The following is a 21,570-nucleotide window of genomic DNA, read 5'->3' as shown; positions in this document are numbered from 1 at the left end:
TCCAAATGAAAAAAAAAACAACTTTCATCCGTTTTTTGAACTTCACATTTTGCCCCTTAGGGATCTTCCAGGGTAATTGTAGATGATAACGTTGAGAGTCTTTCAATGGTGTCCAGCCTTGCTGTGTCAGCCTCACACAGCTAGACACAGATGAGCTTGGCACTCTGATTACATTTCTTTAGCCGCAGCTTAGTTTACCTGCCATGTCAAGCTCTCTATAACCCTCCTAACACAGCCCACTACTCCCCAGTCGATCTGGGGGTATAGGTATCAGGCTGCATACAGAGGGCGAGGAGAGAGGGAGGTGTGGCATGCCAGCGGCAGTCTCAGCGTGCCGCCGTGTCTCTGGTAGCCAGAGGGTGAGAAATCAAGATGGTACTCTGCCTCCTGTCATTATAACACCTTGGCAGACCTGCATGCTGCCCCACCCCCAACTAGATGACAGACACTTTCTCTATTGACTCTCTCAGTTTCCTGCTGTACCCTCAAGGTAAGAAGTACATGAAAGGCTCAAACCAGTATAGCAACTGTATTTAGTGATGAAAACTATGGCAATTTCCAGTTCTCTATTCAATGCCCACACAATCTCTATTCATTTCCTCTCTCTCATATTATACCACTCTTCTCCACTGGGTTAGAAACGAAGCCACCCCTTGTCAGAATCATCCGATTCATTTTCTAATGACACTTTAAAATGTATGACCAAACCTCATGTATGACGGGACAGATTGCAGGAAAGGTTGTCAGATTTGGGGTTAGGAGATTGACGATGGAGATGTTGAGTCCATCAAGCAGAATCAGTCATCAACCTTCACCTGTTAGTGCTGACTTAAGGCTACCCACCACTTCTCCCTGTTCCCCCTCCGGTCCAAGTTACACAGTCTGTATATGCACAATGCAGAGCCTTCACTTTTATCTGGCGAGTTTAATTTCTTCCTGGCTGGCTCAGAAGAGAATGTGCCTAGGTGTCCGCCTCCCCCACTTCCTCCTCCCCTCGCCCCACATCTCCATGCAGCCCCTGACAGCCAGTCTCCTGAGTGACACACTGACTGTACATCCCACTCTGCTTTACCTTGCTGGGCTTTTCCATTCACCTCAGAGGGCCAGGCTGCTTGGGAGAGAGTCTATGGCAGCTTCATTTAAACAAGTCACCATCAGAATGACTCCATCGCTCTCTCTCTCTCTGTGTCCGCCACTGCTTTGTTTCCACTGATTCTCTTTGCTGTCCTTCCTCAGTAAACCTAGTCCCAACACAGTTGGGTTCTTTACCCACGGCCAGGGTTAATCATCACGTCTGTCCTGTTCCATTTCAAATATCGGGGCAGTTATTTCCTCCTCAGATGTGTACAAGATAATCGCAGTCATGTACAAGATAACTATTCTATTTCCATTTCTCTATCTCTGCTTCCACAGAGGATGGATGGCATGCTATTACAGCAGGAGAGGACACTGTGCTTTCTTCTCCATGGTCTAGAGGTCTCAGGTACATATCAGTTGCTCACACAGGACAGAGCGGAATGTGACATGAGATAAGTGCAGCGTCTGTCCGGTAGTGAGGGGCTGGAGCACCTGAGGGTCCTTGGGGGAATCTGCACGCTCCACTAATCCTCAACTCCCTGAGCCTTTCCCTGTCTCCATCAATCTGGCTCTCTCTGAGAGAGGATCCATGGCAGTTAGTTCATCTCTATTGCTCTGCATTCACATGTTTACTCATGCGATGTGTTTCTTTCTCCCTTAGAACTAGAACCAAAGAGTTTGTTTTGACACAAATATAAATTATTCTCTACATATGCTGATAAACATAGCATAGTTTGTAGTTCTGTGTCTAACATCCTGGTTCTTATAATGGAGAAATGGAAATACTGAAGCATTTTAGCCCAATCACTTTATTTTTTCTTAGCCCATAAAGTTCCTCTGAAATTCCCAATCTGAGCCAGCGGACATGGAGAGAGCCCCAGTAGCCCAGAGCTGTTCCTCTGGTCTCTCCAGCCCTGAGGTGGATGTGCTGTGTTGTGCTGTGCAGCCTCCAGTGGGGACACACTGGCAGGGGTGATGGAGTGTATATGCATTTGGGGCTCGCATGATCGATGCCAACCTGCCATGCCAACTCGAGAGGAGCAGACTCAAACACACCTCATACTTTAAAAATTAGCTACACAGAGTCCTACTGCCACCCCTTACCAGCTGGAGCCAAAACCACACATGACAAATGAGGACAGGGAGTGGTAAGCTATGCACAGAATCCCCTGGCTACCTGGTGAACAATATGAGAAAGCTCCTCGGAGACAAAGAGAATGAGGTAGACCTAGCTTGCATCTTGCAACAGGGAACAAGCCCCAGCCACAGAGAGCTCATGAGGGAAATGGGGATAATGAAATATGCACATAAGAATCATCACAACTAATTTGCCTTCACATGTATTATTCTCGCCTTTTTTGAGCACCATGCATACAGTGTATACTGTATAATGCCTTCAGAAAGTATTCACACCCTTTGACTTTTCAAACAATTAGCTGTGTTACAGGCTGAATTTAAAATGAATAAAATCAAGACTTTATGCCACTGATATAGACACAAAATGCCACAATGTCAAAGTGGAATTATGTTTTTAGAAATGCTTACTAATTAATTTTTAAAAATTAAGCTGAAATGTCTCGAGTTAATAAGTATTCAACCCCTTGTTATCGCAAGCCTAAATACGTTCAGGAGTAAAAATGTGCTTAGTAAGTCACACAATAAGCTGCATGGACTCACTCTTTGCAATAATAGGGGTTAACATGATTTTTTTAATGATTACTGATCTCTCTGTACCCCACACAAACAATTATCTGTAAGTTCCCTCAGTCAAGTAGTGAATTTGAAGCCCAGTGTAAGGTTCTGTATTTATTTTCTTAGTCAACCTTGTCTTCTGTTTCATTATGTTATTGAACGTAGCCCTGTTTCTTTGTGTTCCGATGTCTTTAATTTTGTTCATTGATTTCACCTGTGTTAGTTACTCACCTGTCTCATCAGCTCCTTATTTAGTTCAGTTCATTCTGTTTGTGCATTTGTGAGGTATTGTTCGTTTTGACTCTACTAAGCCTTTTCTTAGCTAGTTTTGATTCACCTGCCTGTTTTTCTATCTGTGTATGACCTTTGCCTGCCTGTGACCACGATTCCTACCTACTGCGAAGGCGAAATTAACACCTGCCGCGCTCTGCGCAAGAATCTACACCTTTTTCTCCCTGAGTATTCATTACAGAATACCTCACCTAAAAACGTAATGGATTCAGCGGTGCCTAACCCAGCAAGAGCATATGGAGGAAATCTGCCATCTTCTCCACCAGCCTATCCCTACTCCTCCAATACCAGGTATTGTAACCCATAACCCTCCTTCGTTCATATCCATGCCTGGAAAATATGACGGTTCACCTGGGAAATGTCAGGGACTTCTGATACAATGCAGCAAATACATTGAGCACAACCCCACTAACTTCGCCACCGACAAGAGCAGGGTGGGTTTTATTGTCTCTACTCAGAGGCAAAGCCCTGGATTGGGCCACCGTTATATGGACTGCCAACAGCACAGAACTCGGATCCGAGACCCATTTCCACACCCTCTTCAAAGAGGTATTCGATCACTCTCCTTCCGGTCGTCCTATAGGAGACCTCCTCATAGAACAACAAGGACATAATTCAGCTTCCGAGTATGCCCTCGAGTTCCGCACCATGGCTACAGGGAGTGGATGGAGTGAGGCTGCTTTAGTTACCGACGAGAGCTCAACAGAGAACTTCAGGCGGAGCTGGCCTGTAGAAGTGACCTTCAGGATTTAAATCTATATATTCGTATGTTCATCTCCATCAACCATCTCATCGCCGACTGCCGAAGAACTCTGCCACCCAGGAACCCGAAACCTTCTCTTTCCATGATTCTGTCATCCCGTCCGAGTCTTCCAGAGCCCATGCAGTTGGGCCATGCTCCTCCCCCATGTATCGAACGTCAAAGGCGGATCCATGAAGGGCTCTGCCTATATTGTGGAGGGAAAAGATCATCTACTCAGTCATTGCCCTATTCGTCCCCCACGGAGAGATGAGAAGGGTCCCTCCACTTCCATGCAGGTAGGCGTGTCCTTATTTCTAAATATCTCCCAGAAGCAGTTCTCCATCCCAGTAATGATAACCGTGAAGGGGGTTATTAAGTACGTAGAGGGCTTGATGGATTTGGGAGCAGCAGGTAATTTTATCGATCAACAGATAGTACAAGAGCTTGACATTGATCTAACAGCTGTCACCCCTCCCTTAAGGATTAACACCCTGGATGGGCAGCCATTGAGCACAGGCTTCATTACACACCTGACACAGAGTGTCACTCTCCAGATTGGAGTCTTCCACACCTAAACCATTCAACTCATGGAACTCTCATCCCTCAAACAGCCACTCATCCTCAGACACCCCTGGCTTTGTCATCATGACCCTGCCATCTTGTGGCGACAAGGTGAACTACTGTCCTGGTCTTCTACCTGCTTCACCAGTTGTCTCAGCCTGCCCTGCAGAGCCACTACCATTGAGGACTCTGCCTCTGCAGTGCCACCCACCATACCATCTGAATACGCCCAGTACAGCAATGTCTTCAGCAAGATCAAGGCCTCCACTCTGCCACCACATCGCACAGAGGACAGTGCTATTGACTTACTCTCTAGAGTGTCTCACCTAACTAACTTGAAAAATGAGGCAATGGAGAACTACATTGATAAAACACTCGCAAATGGTTTCATTCATCCGTCTTCCCCGGCTGCGTCTAGCTTCTTCTTTGTTGGAAAAAAGGACGGTCTCCGTCCATGAATTGAATACTGTTCCCTGAATGACGTCACGGTCAAGAACCATTTCCCTCTTCCTCTGATCCCAGCAACCCTTGAATAAGTGGGCCGCGCCAACATCTATACAAAACTCGACCTGCGAAGTGCATATAACCTTGTTCGTTTACGTGAAGACGACGAATAGAAAACGGCCTTTATCACCGCGCGAGGGTACTACGAATACCTGGTCATACCCTATGGCCTTACTAACGCCCCGCCGTCTTCCAATCCTTTATGAACAAGGTTTTCCAGGATACGATAAATGCTTTCTCATCGTCTACATTAATGACATCCTAATTTACTCCCACTCCCTGAAGGAACCCATACAGCATGTGCAAAAGGTTCTTTAACAGCTCCTTGACCATAATCTTAATGTGAAGTCTGAAAAAAGTTCCATGTAACCTCGGAAAACGTCCTCGGTTTCGTACTGGCACCTGGAGGGGTCAGCATGGATGAGAACAAAGTCACCGTCATCAGTAACTGGCCCAAACCCAATACCGTTAAGAAACTCCAACGTTTCATTGGGTTCTCCAACTACTATCGCCGGTTCATTCGGAACTTCAGTTCTATTGCCGCTCCCTTCACTACCCTTACCAGCCAAAAGACGCTGACCCTTCAATGGACTGATACCGCCCTGACTGCTTTCAACAACTTCAAATGCTGAGTGTATGGAGTTGGCTGAGTGTATGTTCCAGCAGGTGTTCCATCTGTATGGGATTCCGGAGGACATCGTCTCTGACTGCGGTATGGCGAGCCTTCTGTGACCGACTGGGGGTCACTCTCAGCCTCTCCTCTGGCTACCATTCCCAGACCAACAGGTAGACGGAACGCCTGAACCAAGAAATAGGGAAGTACCTCTGCCAACAATGTTCTGCCTCTCCACACGACTGGAGTCGGTATATGGCCTGGGCTGAATACGCTCAGAACTCACTCATGCATTCATCCCTCCGCCTTACTCCGTTTCAGTGTGTACTTCGTTACCAACCCCCCCATGTTTCCCTGGGAGGCGGAGCCTGGTACTGTCCCAGCTGTCGACGTCTGGTTTTGGCATAGTGAGCAGTGCATATACCGCTCACCGGTATCTGCAGGAAGCCTCTGATACCCAAAAGCTTTGCCGACAGACGCCGCCGACCTATGCCACTCTTTCACCCCAGACAGAGTGTTTGGCTCTCTACCAGAGACATCCGGTTCCGCCTCCCCTGAAAAAAGTTCTGTCCTCGGTTCATTGGTCCCTTCAAGATAACCCATCGCATCAACCCTGTTACGTACCACCTCCAGTTACACCGTCAGTATAAAATCTCCTCGTCCTTCCATGTGCCTCTGTTAAAATCGATCACCTCCAGTCCTCTTCATCCTCCAGTCTCAACCCACAGTGCACCCCCACCGTTGGACATCGGCGGGGAACCTGCCTACGCCATTCAGGCCATCCTTCATTCCAAACGTCTGAGAGGTCGCATCCACTATCTAGTGGACTGGGAAGGTTATGGGCCTGATGACTGGTCCTGGGACCCCAATCAGGACAGACATTCTCGACCCAGAAATGATTCAGGCATTACACTGTAACCGTCCGCATCGTCCCGCTCCCCAACCTCGAGGTCGACCCCCGAACAGAACCACTGGACATCAGCCTCGATGCAGAATGTCGGGTCAGTCCGCGAAGGCAAAATTAACACCTGCAGCACTCTGTGCGTGAATCTACACCTTTTTCTCCCTGAGTATTCATAACACATAGATGCAGCTAAAAAGACCAGGAAGGTTTTCCAATGCCTTGCAAAGAAGGGCACCTACTGGTAGAACAGTAAAAAAAAGACCCTGAATATCACTTTGATCACGGTGAAGTTACTAATTACACTTTGGATGGTGTATCAATACACCCAGTCACTACAAAGACAGAGGGCTCCTTCCTAACTCAGTTGTCGGAGAGGAAGAAAACCGCTCAGGGATTTCACCATGAGGCAAGTATGATTTGAAAACAGTATGTTTAATGGCTGTGATAGGAGAACTGAGGATGGATCAACACCATTGTAGTTACTCCACAATACTAACCTAAATTATAGGGTGAAAAGAAGGAAGTCTGTGCAGAGAAATATTCCAACATGCATCCTGTTTGTAATAAGACACTAAAATGATCTTGCAAAACAATGTGGCAAAGAAATTGAACTTTTTGTCCTGAATACAAACCATGTTGTTTGGGGCAAATTCAACACATCAGTGAGTAACACTCCTCATATTTTCAAGCACGGTGGTGGCTGCATCATGTTATGGATATGCTGGTTGTCAGCAAGGACTAGGGAGTTTTTTGGTTGTTGATAAAAAGAAACAGAATAGAGCTAAGAACAGGCAAAATACTAGAAGAAAGCCAAATATACACTGGAGTTTCTTACCAAGATGACATTGTATGTTCCTAAGTTTTGACTTTAATCGGTTTGAAAATCTATGGCAATGATCAACAACCCACTTGACAGAGCTTGAATAATTTTAAAAAGAATAATGGGCAAATATTGTACAATCCAGGTGTGAAAAGCTCTTAGAGACTGACCCAAAAAGACTCACAGCTGTAAACGCTGCCAAAGGTGTATTGACACAGGAGGGTGAATACTTATCTAACCAAGATATATTAGTGTTTTATTTTTCATGAATCTTATTTTTTCATTGACATTAGTTTTTCTGTAGATCATTGAAAAAAAGACAAATACATTTTAACCCCAATTTTTAATGTAAGAAAATGTGAAAAAGGTCAAGGGGTCTGAACACGTTCCAAATGCACTGTCAAGGGGTGCGACTTATTAACACATTTTGTAACATTACAGCCTTATTCTAATATGTATTAAATTGACACCCCCCATCAATCTACATGCAATACCCCATAACTACAAAGAAAAACTAGGTTTTTAGACATTTTTGCAAATGTATTAAAGGTAAAAAAGTGATATCACATTTACATAACTATTCAGACCCTTTACTCAGTACTTTGTTAAAAAGCACCTTTGGCAGCGATTACAGCCTTGATTCTTCTTGGGTATAACGTTACAAGCTTGGCACACCTGTATTTGGGGAGTTCCCCCATTCTTCTCTGCAGATCCTCTCAAGCTCTGTCAGGTTGGATGGGGAACTTCGCTGCACAGCTATTTTCAGGTCTCTCCAGAGATGCTTGATCGGGTTCAAGTCTGGGCTCTGGCTGGGCCACTCAAGGAGATTCAGAGACTTGTCCCGAAGTCACTCCTGCATTATGTGCTTAGGGTCGTTGTCCTGTTGGAAGGTAAACTTTCGCCCCAAGCTCAGGTCCTGAGCACTCTGGAGCAGGTTTTCATCAAGGATCTCCCTGTACTTTGCTCCGTTCATCTTTCCCTCGATCTTGACTAGTCTCACAGTCCCTCCCGCTGAAAAACATCCCCACAGCATGATGCTGCCACCACCATGCTTCACCTTAGGGATAGTACCAGGGTTCCTCCAGATGTGACGCTTGGCATTCAGGCCAAGGAGCTCAATCTTGGTTTCATCAGACCAGAGAATCTTGTTTGTCATGGTCAGAGTCCTTTAGGTGCCTTTTGGAAATCTCCAAGTGGGCTGTCATGTGCATTTTACTGAGGATTGGCTTCCGTCTGGCCGCTCTACCATAAAGGCCTGATTGGTGTAGTGCTGCGGAGATGTAAGTCCTTCCGGAAGGGTCTTCCATCTCCACAGGGGAACTCTGGAGCTCTGTCAGAGTGACCATTGGGTTCTTGGTCACCTCGCTGACCAAGGCCCTTCTCCCTCGATTGCTCAGTTTGGCCAAGTGGCCAGCACTAGGAAGAGTCTTGGTGGTTCCAAACTTCTTCCATTTAAGAATGATGGAGGCCACTGTGTTCTTGGACCTTCAATGCTGCAGAAATGTTTTGGTACCCTTCCCCAGATCTATGCCTAGACACAATCTTGTCTCGGAGCTTAACAAACAATTGCTTCGACCTCATGGCTTGGTTTTTGCACTGTCAACTGTGGGACATTATATAAACAGGTTTCATAAACAGTGCCTTTCCAAATCATGTCCAATAAATTGAATTTACCACAAGGGAACCAATCAAGTTGTAGGAACATCTGAAGGATGATTCATGGAAACCGGATGCACCTAAGCTCATTTAGAGTCTCATAGCATAGGGTCTGAATACTTGTGTAAATAAGGTATTTCAGTTGTTTGTTTCTTTATAAATTTGCAAAAATGTCTAAACCTGTTTTTCCTTCATCATTATGGGGTATTGTGTGTAGATCCATTTTAGGTTTAAGGCTGTAACATAAAACAAAATGTGGAAAAAGGGAAGGGGTCTGAATAATTTCTGAGACCATGGGTTTCAGCATTGTTGCCCAGTAGTCAAAACCACAGTGTATTTTATGTAGTTATTTAATTGGTTGAATATCATATTATAAACAGTTGTTTTTGTACTGTTGTCCCTGAAATCATCAGACATCTTGAATTATTGAAAAAATCTTTGTCATTGAAAACGAAGATGGCTAAATTATTTGAATGAGCTCTGTATTTACAATTATTTAAATGAGCTATGTAGCAACTACAGTGCTGTGAAAAAGTATTTGCCCTCTTTCTGATGTTCTGTTTTTGCATGTTTTTTATACTAAATGTTATCAAATCTTCAACCAATACCTAATATTACAAAAAGGGAACCTGAGTTTACAAATATAAAAAGTATAATTATTTTAATTAATAAAGTTATACAACACCCAATTCCCATGTGGGAAAAAGTAAATTGCCCCCTTGCGCTCCGTAACTACTTGTGCCACCTGCAATGACTGCAGCCAAAAGCTTCCTGTAGTTGTTGATCAGTCTCTCACATGGGTGTATAGGACTTTTCGCCCACTCTGGCTTGCAGAATTGCTTTAACTCAGCAATATTTGTGGGTTTTCAAGCAAACCCTGTCAAACTCTGTCACAACATATCAATTGGGATTAGATTTGTTGCTTTTTAGCCATTTTTATGTAGACTTAATTGTGTGTTTTGGATCATTGTCTTGCTGCATGACCCATGATCCTGCATGACCCGGATGACCTGAAATTCTCCTGTAGAATTCTCTGATACAGAGTAGAAGTCGTCTAGGTCCTGAGGCAGCAAAGCATCCACAAACCATCACACTGCCACCACCATGCTTGACTGTAGGTATAAGGTTCTCACTGTGGAATGCAGTGTTTTGTTTTTGCCAGACATAATGGGACCCATGTAGTCCAACAAGTTATACTTTGACTCATATGTCTTCCAAGAAACTTGCTGATGCAAACTTGAGTCAACCTTTTGGACAAGATGGGTCCCATTATGTCTGGCTAAAACCAAACCCTGCATTCCACAGTAATAACTTCATACCAACGGTCAAGCATGGTGGTGGTGGTAGTGTGATGGTGGCCTGGCAGTTTACTTCTTCATGACACATGACTAAACATGTTCCTAAACAAAACATTATGACATATTTCACAGATGGGGAAACAGTGGCTACATCACTATAATGATTATTGTGACACATTTGGTGGGGAAAGATCCCATTCCTCTTATGGGATTCCTCTCATAGAACTATTTTCTTTGTGGTTAAGGATGAGGCCTGGCAGTTTTCACAGAGATGTTTTGCTTTCTTTTCTGTGGCTGTGTGAATCCGGCAGCTGTGTATCACACTGTGTAATCCCCCGAAATCAGAAGTCCCCTGATAAGACAATCTTGCCTCTCCAAAGTTTTTCTGACACCACTGTGGCTGTACTGTGTGTGTGTGGTGTCACAATCACCAGCGAGAGATCTTTTCTCTTTATTATTCAGTAAAGTTTCTCAACCTTCTGCCATAAAGCTGAAAAATATGATATTTTGAAATATGATAGATCTCCAAATACGTCCTCGGAATTATAAATCACAGCCGACAGCTCTTGCACTCAAATAGTCCCAACGACCAATTTACATTGGAGTTAAAATAATGCTCAACATTCGCCATGTGAATATTTCAATTTGAGAATAACATCTTGGACTGCCTCTTTTCATTTTCACTACCCCCTTTATCACTTGCCATTGTACTACTATTGCTGAATGTTTTATGTCATTGCTTTTTCTTTTCCTCAGCTCTTAACACTTCACACAAACAACGTGTGGCACATTACATTATCTCCAAGGCTGTGATGAGGAGCTCTAACGACAGCCATATTTCTTTCTGCCGTCATATTTGTGGCCTTCCTCGCTGGAGACAAAAATGTGTATAAAAGCTTGGCCTTTTTTCTGCTTCCCAACCAGTGACCTGTCCTCCTGAAGACAAAGAACAGGTAGGGAAAAAAATAAGCTGTCAGGAGCCAGCCTTTAGCTGAGCAATCAGTGTCTGGCCAAGATGTGAATGACTGAGTGCTGGCTTTAAATAAAGCTACTCACACTACATTGGGTCACTCATCCTACACACACACACACAGTAACACACAGTAACACTTAGAGACAGACACTGATACAAAGTCCTTCGTATGAAGATTGGCCTGAGGTGACAACAAGGGGGGGGGTCGCACAGAGGCCTGACCTTCAGTCTGTCCACAGGATGACTGTCAGTCTGCCCATAGGCTAAAGATGGTAAGCTTGTGTGTGTGTGTGTGTGTGTGTGTGTGTGTGTGTTTGTGTGTGTACAAAATGTTAGGGTTACATAGAACTGTCCTTGTTTTTGAAAAAAGCACATTTCCTGTCCATTTAAAATAACATCAAATTGATCAGAAATACAGTGTGGACATTGTTAATGTTGTAAATGACTATTGTCGCTGGAAACGGCATTTTAAAATTATTTTTTAAATCTTGTTCTAACAAATATGAAATTTGTTCCGAAGAAAAGGATGGAAGGGACACAGAAGAAAAATGTCCACATATTACAGTAATATTGAAGTATACTAACGGCACACCAGTTTGACACTTTGGAGACAGAAATGTGGGCACATTTGGGATGATGAATGAGAGTCCGTGAGCATGACGGGAGAGCAATTCAGGCTTAAGTCTAATATCTTCTTTGCATTAAAATGAAGAGCTGAACAGTAAGCAGGATGCACACTGTATATCAATGTTTGTTCCTAACTAGCTACTGCCTCAAGGTTTGGCTTAGAGAGCTAAAAAAGACAGAATAGTCTGACACCACATGAAAAGGCTTCTAAAACCATATTCCACAACCACACTACCTGCCAGTCTCAATTAAGCACCGCTCCTTACTCCACTCCAGTCCATGAATTATTGTTTTCATTTGCCAAGCCCTTGTAGGGATAACAGTGCCTCAAGACAGTTGAGAGATGGTCTCTTACCTTAGCGATAGTCTCATGGAATTTGAAGAGGGGATCCAAGGTCTCCGGTGACTCTGCAGAAAACAGGGCTTCAGAGAGAAAACTGCTTTTCTGGGGGAAAAAAATAACATGCCAAATATCATACTATTATTGATGTTGATATACAGCTATTGGATTTGTTTGAAATATGCACAGCTTCATACTACAAATTCAGTTTCATACTATAGGCCAGGGATCATCAGCTAGATTCAGCCGTGGGCAGATTTTTTTTCTTGAGCGGATGGTCAGGGGGATGGAACATAGATACAAATGCAAATTGCAAATTGACCGCAAGAAGCCCAAACAGATATAATATTTGACTAAAGCATGATTTCAAACCTTGTTTACATTTGTATAGGATCACATATATCTCTCTATGTGTGGAAATACTTTGGAACAGATTTCCACAATGTAAATGACTTGGAGCTGATTTGCTGGTGTTTTTACAGTATTTTATGTCCCCCCAACAAAAAAATAATAATTGGGGCCAAATAAAAAACTTGCTGGTTAAATTCGTCCCACAGGCGGGCTGCCAGTTGGGTGACCCTGGCATAGGTTGTTTACCTGTTATGTGACTGTCTCATAAACAGGGTTGAGAATATTCTGAGACTATTCTATAACTAATCGGCAAACCACTTTCATCATCCACACAGATCTCCCTTCACGGCTGCAATGATCTGAGGCAGACGCTAAAGTATTTTCTGTTATGTTGCACTACAATTCACAGGGCTATTAATTCCAAAAAAAACACCAAACCTTTTCAGCGACATGCCACTGTCAGGTCCTTTTGTACTGCTGTCAGACACATGCTCAGAAGTGGCACTCAAATAATACCTTACAGAGAGCCTCAGCCTCTCCATACAGCATCACCAGCAGCTCTGATTAAACATCTAAATATTTCAGACCACTTTGCAGCACGAGGAAGCAGCCAATAGTGGAGGATTATAAAACACAGCACAGTCTCCAGCCCCAGCCATCTAGGGCAGGATTCCCAGGTTATTGGGGAGAAAAAGGTGAGTCATACATGAGTCATCAGCCAGAGCAGAGCCAGGATAACAGTTGAAGTGGCTCTGTCCTCCTCAGCCATGGTACTCCTCACTGACAGATTAAAGAAATAATGGAAGTAGCAGCCCCCCACTGTTGTGACACAGGCTAGGCTACACAGAGAACCCAACACAGGAGGAGGTGCAGATATGCAAGTATATTTGCACACAAACTCATCAGACAAGGCTCCATTTAGGAAATACACCTAAATGCCATTGTACAAATACTTTGGGTGCCAAAACAGATACTTTGTGTATGTGAAGTAAAGGAGCACAAGGATTAGATGTTCAGACAAATGACCATTAAAGACAACACTTCTGTCTCCTTCAGTTAAAGTCCTTTCTGTTTCTCCGTATAGTTTTATTTGATTTATTGTACCTTTATTTAACTAGGCAAGTCAGTTAAGAACAAATTCTTATTTTCAATGATGGCCTAGGAACAGTGGGTTAACTGCCTTGTTCAGGGGCAGAACGACAGATTTTGAACCTTGTCAGCTCGGGGATTCGATCTTGAAACCTTTCGATTACTAGTCCAACGCTCTAACCACTAGTGGCCTATGGAGTACTATCATCAGGACACGTCCTATATCTGTTAGGAGCCATCAAGTACCTTTTACATTTTTAACTGATATGCGGTATACTGCAAGGTGCCTAATGAATGGACAACAACAAGGCTATCCACTGCTTTGATCCTCAGTGTGTCTAATTGTTACTTCAATAATTTTCTACACAGAGCACTGCATCATACTAATCTGTTCACTGAGTATGGACCAAAGGCTAGATTCAAATTGTACCATTGTTTGAGTAGTTAACCCTGAATATGTACGCTTGAAACGAGCAGATTGCATGTCCCTGGGTAAACCAATTGTAGGTGTACTAGGTGTCACAATTCCCTGTGGAATGGGGTGGGTGTTCCCTGCCAGGCCTGTTAGCAGGAGCATGCCTGCCAACTGGTGGGAGTAAGGTAAACGCAGGAGGGGGAGCAGGGTGGGCAGATGGAGGCGCTAGAGTCAAGTGGTTGATCTCCTGTTTTGCTGATGACTGTAGTTCTGTTCAGCAAATCTCGCTCTGAATCCCCCCCAGAAAACAAACACAAACTAGCAAGAGGGCTGGAGGATAGGAATGAAAATCAAGAGCAACAAGAGTTGGCTTCTGTCCTGACCGTACCACAAGGGGGTCACTGAGTTCTGTTTAAAGCTCAGACACAAATGTTAGGATTGTTAAACGTTTGCCTACCGACAGGACAGAGCACCTCTGTACAGTGTGTCAGCAGTCAATCTCTTTTGTGTTCACAGAGAAAATACTTTGGAAGTCGTCAGCCACTGAGCCTTGTTAAAATACTCCAAATCAGAAGGTGGAAGTAGCGTTGTTTGGAAATGCATATCCATGCGAATTGCTTTTGGTCTAGATTCCAAACTATATGCGCTAATGCTGCTATTTTGTAGATAGCCCTTGTTGATACTAGCCAGCAGGCCACAGCTAGATAACTAGCAGGATGACAAATCAACAATTGAATTAACTCTCCATAATCCCATACTGCCAGTGCCAGCCAATAGCCAAATGTTTAGTTAGCTAACGTTATCCTATTCGCAAGCTAGCACAACGAAGCTAGCAAGCTAGCTAAAGACACTGCACTAACTAGGCAGCTACTGTAACACAGACAGCTGTTTCACGGAAATTAGCTAATCCATTGTGATTTAATTATAATGTCAATACTTGTCACGCTCTGACCTTAGTTATCTTTGCTTTCTTTATTATTTGGTAAGTCAGGATGTGACAAGGGCGGTTTGTGTAGTTTTTGTATTGTCTATGGTTTTTTGTATGTTTATGCAGTTTTTTGTCTAGGTGTTTTTATGTCTATGGTTGCCTAGATTGGTTCTCAACCAGTGGCAGCTGTTTATCGTTGTCTCTGATTGGGGACCATATTTAGGTAGCCATATGCCTTGGATAGTTTGTGGGTTGTTATTCTATGTTTAGTTGCCTGTTTGGGATGAAATGCTGGACGGTAAAGGATCCTGGACGTGGGAGGAAATACTGGAAGGGGAGGATCGCCTACCATGGAAGCAGGTGGAGATAGCACGGGAGGAACGGCAATGATATGAGGGTACACGGCTAGCACGGAAGCCCGAGAAGCAGCCCCAATAATTGTTTTGGGGGGGCACACGAGGAGATTGCATGAGTCAGGTCGGAGACCTGAGCCAACTCCTCATGCTTACTGTGGGGAGCCTGTTACTGGTCAGGCACCGTGTTATTCTAGCCCGCATTGGCCGGGCTAGAATGGGCAGGAGGGCTCAGCGCTCCTGGTCTCCAGTGTACCTCCTCGCACTGATGTTTAGTTTTGTTCAGTGTTCGTTCTTTTCATTAAAAGAGTTATGTACGCTTATCACGCTGCGCCTTGGTCTCCTCATTATGACGACGTGACAATACTAACTACGGTGGTTTTCACTATATTCGGTGGTGGAGGGTAGAGAGGAGAAGACATTGTTTATGTAAGCTGGAAAATGAAGCTTTGAATGGAGTAATCAGCGTGAAGATGTAGGTTACAAGAGGCTGCTGAGGGGAGGACGGATCATAATAAATGTCTGGAATGGAGCAAATGGAATGGTATCAAACACACGGAAACCATTATTTTATGTATTTGATACCATTCCACTAATTTCGCTCCAGCCATTACCACGAGCCCATCCTCCCCAATTCAGGAGCCACCAACCTCGTGTGATGTAGATCATCCTCCCCAATAGCCCCAGGGTTTGACGTGTGGGATACTCTGGCTGGGAGTGCTTTGAGCTGTTTAGTGCAACATCATTAAATAATAATACATTTATTTGATATAGTGCTTTTCATTACAAACAAGAATCTCAAAGTCATGTTGAAAACCAAAACAAATGTAGGGATCTGTCACTTCATGGCTGATGGTCTTCCACAGCTTCAGATGCCTTTAGGCAGTTCAGAAAGGCAGTCAGCAGCAGTAGCTTGAGCGGCAGGAGCATTGGTGATAGACAGGCTGGGAGAAATGTCAGTCAGACAGGCCTACTGTTAGACAGGCCCGGAGCTCTTCATCAGGCACGTCATCTCCACCTCCGTAAGTAGGCTGGATCATCCACTATCAAGGTGTATCATCCACCTGGAAGTTGCTTTGGCGACTGTAAAAGCGCCAGAAAACACCACCACACCTCGACAGTAGTCTGGAAGTGTCCCCTACGAGGCGTGGCTGCCATTCCCTCACATCCTTCCAGGAACCAGGACAGGTGGAACAAACAGACGGTGATGTGAATGCATCATTCAAATACCATTAGCCAGCTCACTAGCTAGCTAGCTAGCCTAGCCAAATAAACATACTTGCCGTCATCAGGCCTGCAACTCTATGGTTTATCACCAGAAATGTCAGATCAACCCTCATTAAGGTAACAAAAACAAAACATTAATTGAAAAATGCAATTGAAATGACTTAAAAATACAGAAAATCTGTACAATATTTCCAGAGCTCTCTGCTTAGGCAACCTCACAGCGCCATGGCAAACATGGAACCAAATTTCAGAGCATTTCCCAGCCCCCAGAACTGACCCAGCTAGCACATAACATTCTGGGAATATTTATATATAATATATTTAAGAGTTTGGTGAGAGTGTGGTTGTCCTGTGGTTATTCTGAATACAGTAAAACCTTTCACAACTTTCTGGGAATGGTGCAGGGTAGATGATTTGCTTTGGAACGTGTCTCAGCACATTTAAAGAACTTGACAAAAAAAGTTATTTTCTTGGTTTTACTTTTAATTCACTACTTTAACAGAACGTTTACCAAAAGTTCAAACATGGTTACATTTCATTTCAATTTTGATAATGTTTGAGGAATGTTCTCCAACTGGTTTGCAATTGAGAATATTATCAAATAGTTCAGAGAATGTTAAGAAACAGTGTCCTTCTTTGGGAATTTCAGTACTTCAGCATTATGTTTCCTACTGGTTTCCTCATGGTTCTATTTAAAGTCATATTCTCAAATTGTTCTGAGAACATTAAGAAAACTTTCCCCCCCAAAAATCAAGAAAACTTTTGAGAAAGTTCTAAGAATGTTATTTAAAATACATTCCATTCTCAGCATCAACAAAACTCTTTCTATACTCTATCTTGTTAAGTGTGTTCAAGTGTGTGGGCCACGCCCACTAATTGGCCACATCTGATCTTAATGAGTGCTAACTGTTATAACTAACTGTTATAGGTCTATTTCTATTTTGCCCTATTTATCAAAGTGTTGGAAAAACTTGTCAATAAACAAGTGTCTGGATTTCTTGATGTCTATAGTATTCTCTCTGGTATGCAATCTGCTTTCCGCTCAGGTTATGAATGTGTCACTGCAACCTTAAAGGTCCTCAATGATGTCACCATTGTCCTTGATTCTCAGCAATGTTGTGCTGCTATTTTTATTGACTTGGTCAAAGCGTTTGATACGGTAGACCATTTCATTCTTGTGGGCCGGCTAAGGAGTATTGGTGTCTCTGAGGTATCTTTGGCCTGGTTTGCGAACTACCTCTCTCAAAGAGTGCAGTGTATAAAGACAGAACATTTGCTGTCTCAGCCACTGTCTGTCACCAAGGGTGTACCCCAAGGCTCGATCCTAGGCCCCACGCTCTTCTCAATTTACATCAACAACATAGCTCAGGCAGTAGTAAGCTCTCTCCATTTATATGCAGATGACACAGTCTTATAGTCAGCTGGCCCCTCCCCGGATTTTGTGTTAAACGCTCTACAACAAAGCTTTCTTAGTGTCCAACAAGCTTTCTCTACCCTTAACCTTGTTCTGAACACCTCCAAAACAAAGGTTGTGTGGTTTGGTAAGAAGAATGCCCCTCCTCCCACAGGTGTTATTACTACCTCTGAGGGTTTAGAGCTTGAGGTAGTCACCTCAAACAAGTACTTGGGAGTATGGCTAGACGGTACACTGTCCTCTCAAATCAAATCAAATCCAAATTTATTGGTCACATACACATGGTTAGCAAATGTTAATGCGAGTGTAGCGAAATGCTTGCTTCTGCTTCTAGTTCTGACTGAGCAGTAATATCTAACAAGTAATCTAACAATTTCACAACAACTACCTTATACACACAAGTGTGAAGGGTTGAATAAGAATATGTACATATAAATATATGGATGAGCGATGGCAATGCGGCATAGACAAGATGCAGTAGATGGTATAGAGTACAGTATATACATATGAGATGAGTAATGTAGGGTATGTAAACATTATATAAAGTGGCATTATTTAAAGTGACTAGTGATATATTCATTACATCCCATTTTTAATTATTAAAGTGGCTAGAGATTTGAGTCAGTATGTTAGTGAATTGCTGTTTAACAGTCTGATGGCCTTGAGATAGAAGCTGTTTTTCAGTCTCTCGGTCCCAGCTTTGATGCACCTGTACTGATCTCACCTTCTGGATGATAGCGGGGTGAACAAGCAGTTGCTCGGGTGGTTGTTGTCCTTGATTATCTTTTTGGCCTTCCTGTAACATCGGGTGGTGTAGGTGTCCTGGAGGGCAGGTAGTTTGCCCCTGGTGATGCATTGTGCAGACCTCACTACCCTCTGGAGAGCCGCATGGTTGTGGACGAAGCAGTTGCCGTATCAGGCGGTGATACAGCCCGACAGGATACTCTCGATTGTCCATCTGTAAAAGTTTGTGAGTGTTTTCAGTGACAAGCCACATTTCTTCTGCCTCCTGAGGTTGAAGAGGCGCTGTTGCGCCTTCTTCACCATACTGTCTATGTGGGTGGACCATTTCAGTTTGTCCGTGATGTGTACGCTGAGGAACTTAAAACTTTCCACCTTCTCCACTGCTGTCCCGTTGATGTGGATAGGAGGGTGCTCCCTCTGCTGTTTCCTGAAGTCTACGATCATCTCCTTTGTTTTGTTGACGTTGAGTGTGAGGTTATTTCCTGACACCACACTCTGAGGGCTCTCACCTCCTCCCTGTAGGCCGTCTCGTCGTTGTTGGTAATCAAGCCTAACACTGTAGTGTCATCTGCAAACTTGATGATTGAGTTGGAGGCGTGCATGGCCATGCAGTCATAGGTGAACAGGGAGTACAGGAGAGGGCTGAGAACGCACCCTTGTGGGGCCCCAGTGTTGAGGATCAGCGGGGTGGAGATGTTGTTTCCTACCCTCACCACCTGGGTGTGGGTGGTGAGGGTATCAACGCTGCAGGCTAAAATTAAATCTAGACTTGGTTTCCTCTACCGTAATCACTCCTCTTTCACCCCAGCTGCCAAACTAACCCTGATTCAGATGACCATCCTACCCATGTAAGTTTACGGAATGTAATTTATAGATTGGCAGGTAAGGGTGTTCTCGAGCGGCTAGATGCTCTTTACTATTTGGCCATCAGATTTGCCACCAATACTCCTTATAGGACTGCACTCTATACTCTTCTGTAAACTGGCCATCTCTGTATACTCATCGCAAGACCCAGTGGTTGATGCTTATTTATAAAACCCTCTTAGGCCTCACTCCCCCCTATCTGAGATATTTACTGCAGCCCTCATCCTCCACATACTGTACATCACCCGTTCTGCCAGACACATTCCCAAAGCACACATATCCCTGGGTCGCTCGTCTTTTCAGTTCGCTGCAGCTAGCGACTGGAACGAGCTGCAACAAACACTCAGACCTGGACAGTTTTATCTCAATCTCTTCATTCAAAGACTCAATCACGGACACTTTTACTGACAGTTGTGGCTGCTTTGTGTGATGTATTGTTGTCTCTACCTTCTTTCCCTTTGTGCTGTTGTCTGTGCCCAATAATGTTTGTACCATGTTTTGTGCTGCTACCATGTTGTGCTGCTGCCATGTTGTGTTGCTATCATGTTGTTGTCATGTTGTGTTGCTACCATGCTGTGTTGTCATGTGTTGCTGCCATGCTATGTTGTTGTCTTAGGTATCTCTTTATGTAGTGTTGTGTTGTCTCTCTTGTCGTGATGTATATTTTGTCCTATATTTTTATTGTATTATTATAATTTTTTGATCCCAGCCCCCATCCCCCGCAGGAGGCCTTTTGTCTTTTGGTAGGCCGTCATTGTCAATAAGAATTTGTTCTTAGCTGTTAAATAAAGGCTACATTTAAAAAATGTAAAAGATGCATGAAATGTTTCCTTTGAAATGGGGCCTGTTTAAATTGACTAAAATGAACAGCTTTGTATGAGTAAAGAAAACATGGCATGCGAGCTCCATCCTGGTGGCGCAGTGGACTAATTCCATGGATAGAGAACAGAAGATCATAGGTTTGAATCTCACTGATGCCATGCCACAATAAAAACATGTTCTCAGAATGTTATTTAAATACCTTCCTTCTCAGAACATTAATAAAACCTCCTAGGAAAACATTCAGGGAACCATAGTTAAACATTCTCAGCAACTCCCTGCAACCTAAAAATGTACATTCCCAGACCAGGTTTTTTGATTTCTTCTGTTTTACCAGTCAGGAAACTTATGGCTTCAAAGGGAAACCAAAAACGTACGTTCCCACAACTTCCAAGGAACCAAATGTGCTAGCTGGGAATGGTCTATTGTTGGCAACAACAATACATGAATATTCATCCACAAAGAGGGGGAAATAATCAGAGGTGTGGCGAGGCAGGGGAGGAGAGCGGGATCAGCTGTCGTTTCATGCAGATATCACTAATTTAATCAACCGGGAACTACAGAGTAAAAGTTAATGTAGTGAGTTCAAGTGAAATAAGGATTCCATAAGGACAGCGCCAGCCACATAAAAAGAGGTGAACCTTTACGCTTGAGGAAAAGGAGAAAAGAATCCGCATTGTCAAGTTATTTCCACTCCAGCTGCATTTTCATTGATTCCTTTATTATTTTATTTTAAGCTGGAGCAATGGGTACTGAACCCTGAATTCTTTCTTTTTTTAAACTCCATTTAAATGGGTGATATGAATAGAGAAAAGATGTTCTGCAAGTAATGCTCATAATATGAGCTTTGATATGACCAGGAAAACAGTACAGTTGATTCAGTAGGCCTTTGCTTGTTTTAAGGAGGATTTACAATGGCTGTTTCTGATAATCTTCCAAAACACTGACTCTCATAGAGGACAACTTATTGCTTTAGTAGAATCCCTGAGGAGAGATACTGATTTGCCTTAGTAACAAAAGTTAATGTGAGGTTATGTTATCCAAAATAAGTTTTAGAAAGTTAATTGAGGATTGCAGGCGTAATTCAGAGGAAATATCATTATATCAAATGATTCTGTATTTATGGTTAGACTCAAGATAAAGTCATTGATAATCAATGCAGACCTAAGGGCTTATACTATGTTCTCTCTGCAACAGAGGGACCAAATAAATACCATTGGATAAGCAGTGGTTTGATATGAAAACTCCTCTAGGTTATTGAAGGGGGT

At 43.5% G+C, this 21,570-nt stretch overlaps 1 protein-coding gene across 3 annotated transcripts in view; it reads right to left on the bottom strand.

Annotated features, from left to right (window-relative positions):
• The window catches only part of LOC118391465 (inactive N-acetylated-alpha-linked acidic dipeptidase-like protein 2), a 274,308-nt gene that overhangs the window by 21,416 nt on the left and 231,322 nt on the right, over positions 1-21,570 (bottom strand). For 2 of the 3 annotated variants that reach the window (XM_035782903.2, XM_035782893.2), the window contains one exon: positions 12,114-12,203. In XM_035782903.2, the coding sequence (XP_035638796.1) occupies positions 12,114-12,203 (90 nt within the window). Of the gene's footprint in view, positions 1-10,965; positions 11,095-12,113; positions 12,204-21,570 lie in introns of those variants that run through there. The other variant, XM_052458412.1, reaches the window with a different exon arrangement.

This window comes from Oncorhynchus keta, chromosome 1 (genome assembly GCF_023373465.1).
Source record: "Oncorhynchus keta strain PuntledgeMale-10-30-2019 chromosome 1, Oket_V2, whole genome shotgun sequence".
Classification (NCBI taxonomy): domain Eukaryota; kingdom Metazoa; phylum Chordata; class Actinopteri; order Salmoniformes; family Salmonidae; genus Oncorhynchus; species Oncorhynchus keta.
The sequence above is the reverse complement of the archived record's forward strand: the minus strand, read 5'-3'. Positions and strand labels throughout refer to the sequence as shown.